Source organism: Pipra filicauda, unplaced genomic scaffold (genome assembly GCF_003945595.2).
Source record: "Pipra filicauda isolate LSUMZ 115617 unplaced genomic scaffold, ASM394559v2 scaffold1439_size13536_pilon, whole genome shotgun sequence".
NCBI classification, from domain to species: Eukaryota; Metazoa; Chordata; class Aves; order Passeriformes; family Pipridae; genus Pipra; species Pipra filicauda.
Window position 1 is genome coordinate 1380 of NW_024103917.1, and position 4828 is coordinate 6207.

General features: G+C 64.3%; 1 protein-coding gene across 1 annotated transcript; it reads right to left on the minus strand.

Annotated features, from left to right (window-relative positions):
* Positions 1-347: 347 nt before the first annotated feature.
* HSD3B7 (hydroxy-delta-5-steroid dehydrogenase, 3 beta- and steroid delta-isomerase 7) lies at positions 348-4063 on the minus strand (the record flags this gene model as incomplete). The annotated part of the gene is made up of 3 exons (XM_039378673.1): positions 348-1030; positions 2076-2238; positions 3964-4063. Coding segments are annotated over 3 exons (658 nt in total), but the record flags the coding sequence as incomplete, so codon positions are not given.
* Between the last annotated feature and the right edge of the window lie 765 nt (positions 4064-4828).

The following is a 4828-nucleotide window of genomic DNA, read 5'->3' on the forward strand; positions in this document are numbered from 1 at the left end:
ATCCCGGCCTGGATCTCCCTCCAGACTGGGATTAAAGCCAAACCCCGGCCTGGATCTCCCTCAGGACCAGGATTAAAGCCAAACCCCGACCCGGATCTCCCTCAGGACCAGGATTAAACCCAAACCCCGACCCGGATTTCCCCCAGGACCAGGATTAAAGCCAAATCCCGGCCTGGATCTCCCTCAGGACCAGGATTAAACCCAAAGCCCAACCCGGATTTCCCCCTGGACCAGGATTAAACCCAAACCCTGACCCGGATTTCCCTCAGGACCAGGATTAAACCCAAACCCTGACCCGGATTTCCCTCAGGACCAGGATTAAACCCAAACCCTGACCCGGATTTCCCTCAGGACCAGGGTTAAACCCAAATCCCAGCCCGGATTTCCCTCAGGACCAGGATTAAAGCCAAATCCCAGCCCGGATTTCCCCCTGGACCAGGATTAAAGCCAAACCCCGACCCGGATCTCCCCCAGGACCAGGATTAAAGCCAAACCCCGACCCGGATCTCCCCCAGGACCAGAATTAAACCCAAATCCCGACCCGGATCTCCCCCAGGACCAGAATTAAACCCAAATCCTGACTCGGATCTCCCCCAGGACCAGGATTAAAGCCCAACCCCCCCCGGGCCTGCCCCTCAGGCCGTGCCCAGCTGCCGGACCCACCCCAGGGTCCTGTCCCGGGCCTGCTCCCAGGAGAAGAGGGGCCGGAAGCCGAAGCGCTGCCGGGCCTTGCGGGTGCGGACGGTGAAGGGGGTGGAGGCCACGGCCAAGGTGTAGGGGTTGAGCAGGGGGGCGAACCCCCCCAGGGGGCCCAGCAGGACCCGCAGCAGGGCGTTGAGCCGGGCCAGCAGCTCCAGCAGGGCCCGGGGGGGCCGGGGACCCCCCGCCCGCAGCCCCAGGAGGCGCAGGTTGAACTCCTCGTAGGCCAGGAACGGGGACTCGTCGTAGCAGAAGAAAACCTCGCCCGCCACCGAGGCCGGGCAGCGTCGGGCGGCCCGGGCGGCCAGGATGTGCATCCAGGCCACGTTCCCTACGGGAAAGGGGGGATTGGGGGGTCAGGATGTGCATCCAGGCCACGTTCCCTGGGGAAAAGGGGGGATTGGGGGGTCAGGGGGGGATTGGGGGGCCAGGATGTGCAATCCAGGCCAAGTTCCCTGGGAAACGGGGGATTGGGGGGGTAAGGGGTGGTCAGGTGGTCGGATGTGCATCCACCAGGCCACATTCCCGGGGGGAAAGGGGATCAGGGGGTTTTGGGGGATTGGGGGGCAGGATGTGCATCCAGGCCACGTACATGGGGGAAAAGGGGGGTCAGTGGGGTCCAGATGTGCATCCAGGCCACGTTCCCTGGGGAAAGGGGGGATTGGGGGGTCAGGGGGGTCAGGATGTGCATCCAGGCCACGTTCCCTGGGGGGAAAAGGGGGTTAGAGGGGTTTGGGGGGTCAGGATGTGCATCCAGGCCACGTTCCCTACGGGAAAGGGGGGGTTACAGGGGATTGGGGGGTCAGGATGTGCATCCAGGCCACGTTCCCTATGGGAAAGGGGGGATTGGGGGGTCAGGGGGGGTCAGGGGGGTCAGGATGTGCATCCAGGCCACGTTCCCTGGGGGGAAAATGGGGAGTGGGGGTCAGGAGTGCAAGCCAGGCCACGTTACCATGGGGAAAGGTGGGTCAAGAGGGGTTTGGGGGGGATTGGGGGGGGTTTGGGGGTCCAGGATGTGCATCCAGGCCACGTTCCCTGGGGGGAAAGGGGGGTCAGGGGTTCGGGGGGCGGTTTGAGGGGGGATCCATGGGGGGTTTTTCGGTGGGTTTGGAGGGGATCTGGGGGGTTTTCGTCGTCTGGGGGGGGTTGAGGGGGATCTGGGGGGTTTTTGGGGGGGTTTGAGGGGGATCTGGGGGGTTTTTGGGGGGGTTTAGGGGGGATTTAGGGGGGTCAGGGAGATTTAGGGGGATTTAGGGGGGTCGGGAGTCTTGGGGGGGTTTGAGGGGGATCTGGGGGGTTTTGGGGGTGTTTAGGGGTGCCAGGGGGGGGCTCAGAGGGGTCTGAGGGGGCCCTGGGGGGTTTTCGGGGGGTCTCACCCACGTAGACCCTGCCGTGCTCGGCGTTGGGGGGGAGGGTGCGGGGCAGCCACCCCCCCAGGCCCCTCCCCCGGCGGTAGAAGAGCTCGAGGAGGGGGTGACGCTCCCCAAAAATCCCCGTCGGCCGCAGCGACACCGTCACCAGGCGGGACCCCCCCGACACCTGGGGGGGGACCCCGAAAATCAGGGGGGGACCCCAAAAATCAGGGGGGAGACCCCAAAAATCAGGGGGGGACCCACGAAATCAGGGGGGGACCCCCAGACCCGCTGGGACCCCCCCAAATCCACTGGGACCCCCCCCAAGTGTTGGGGACCCCCCAAAATCCACTGAGACCCCCCCCCGACACCTGGGGGGGGGGACCCCAAAAATCAGGGGGGGGACCCCAAAAATCAGGGGGGGACCCCTGAAATTAGGGGGGAACCCCCAGACCCGCTGGAACCCCCCCAAATCCACTGGGACCCCCCCCAAGTGTTGGGGACCCCCAAATCCCCCCAAACCCCCCAAATTTGGGGTCCCCCCCTACTCACGGGGGTGTCCCGACAACCCCCCAAATTTGGGCTTCCCCCGCTCCCTTGAACCCCCAGAGCCCCCCAAATTTTTGGGGACCCCCCCCAGACCCTTCCCCCCTCAAATTTTGGGGTCCCCCCACCCCCCCAAGCCCCCCAAATTTGGGGTGTCCCTCCCCCCAACTCACAGGGGTCCCCCCGTTCCCCTGAACACCCCAGAGCCCCCCAAATTTTTGGGGACCCCCCAGACCCTTCCCCCCTCAAATTTTGGGCTCCCCTGACCCCCCCAAGCCCCCCAAACCCCTCAAAACCCCCCAAATTTGGGGTGTCCCCCCCCAACTCACGGGGGTCCCCCCATTCCCCTGAACCCCCAGAGCCCCCCAAATTTTTTGTGTAGCCCCCAGAACCCTTCCTCCCCCTTCGTCCCCCCCATCAAATTTGGGGGCCCCCGACCCACCCAGGCCCCACAAAATCTTTTGGGTTGTCCCCCCCCCTCACGGGGTCCCCCCTTCCCCTGAACACCCCAGGAGCCCCCCAATTTCGGGGACACCCCCCCAGACCCTTCCCCCCTCAAATAATTGTGGGTGCCCCGACCCCACCCCAAGCCCCCCAAACCCCCCAAACCCCCCAAATTTGGGTGTCCCCCCCCCAACGCACAGGGTCCCCATTTCCCCTGAACCCCCCAGAGCCCACAAATTTTCGGACCCCCCAAAACCTTCCCCCCGCAAATTTTGGGCTCCCCCGACCCCCAGAGCCCCCCAAATTTGGGGTGTCCCGTCCGGTCCACCCCAACTCACGGGGGTCCCCCGGGTCCCCTGGACCCCCCAGAGCCCCCCAAATTTCGGGGACCCCCCCCAGACCCTTCCCCCCTCAAATTTTGGGTTCCCCCGACCCCCCCCAAGCCCCCCAAACCCCCCAAAACCCCCCAAATTTGGGGTGTCCCCCCCCCCAACTCACGGGGGTCCCCCCGTTCCCCTGAACACCCCAGAGCCCCCCAAATTTTTGGGGACCCCCCCCAGACCCTTCCCCCCTCAAATTTTGGGGTCCCCCGACCCCCCCAAACCTCCCAAAACCCCCCAAATTTGGGGTGTCCCCCCCCCAAACTCATGGGGGCCCCCCCATTCCCCTGAACCCCCAGAGCCCCCCAAATTTCAGGGACCCCCCCAGACCCTTCCCCCCTCAAATTTTGGGGTCCCCCGACCCCCCCAAGCCCCCCAAATTTGGGGTGTCCCCCCCCAAACTCACGGGGGTCCCCCCATTCCCCTGAACCCCCAGAGCCCCCCAAATTTTGGGGACGCCCCCAGACCCTTCCCCCCTCAAATTTTGGGGTCCCCCGACCCCCCCAAGCCCCCCAAATTTGGGGTGTCCCCCCCCAACTCACGGGGGCCCCGTTGGCCTCCAGGACGAGTCTCTCGGCCTGGGCTTTGCTGAGCGGGTACGGCTCCGAGTGCCGGGTGGGGTACGGGGTGTCCTCGTCACCCCTGCGGGTTTGGGGGGGTCCACAGTCAGCCGGGGGGGCCCCGAAATCCGGGGGACCCCAAAAACCCCCAAAAACCCCCAAAAAACCCCGTCAAAATCCACCCCAAACTGCCCAAAATACGCCCAAAACGCACCCAAAATTCCCGAGAAAGGGACACGGGGAGGCCTCACCCCCGGTTTTTGGGGGTCCCCGAATCATCCGGGGGGTCCCCGAAATCCGGGGACCCCCAAAAAAACCCAAAACCCCCCAAAAAACCCCAACAAAACCCCGTCAAAATCCACCCAAAATTGCCCAAAATACACTGGAAATACCCCAAAATACCCCAAAACTCCCCAAAAAAGGGACACGGGGAGGCCTCACCCCCGGTTTTTGGGGGTCCAGAATCATCCGGGGGGTCCCCGAAATCCGGGGGACCCCAAAAACCCCCAAAAAACCCCGTCAAAATCCACCCAAAATTGCCCAAAATATGCTCGAAACACCCCAAAATACCCCAAAACTCCCCGAAAAAGGGACACGGGGAGGCCTCACCCCCGATTTTTGGGGGTCCCCGAATTATCCGGGGGGGCCCCGAAATCCGGGGACCCCCAAAAAACCCCAAAAACCCCAAAAAAAACCCCAAAAACCCTGTCAAAATCAACCCAAAATTGCCCAAAATACGCCCAAAATTCCCCCACGGCTCCGAGTGCCGGGTGGGGGACGGGGTGTCCTCGTCACCCCTGCGGGTTTGGGGGGGTCCACAGTCAGCCGGGGGGGCCCCGAAATCCGG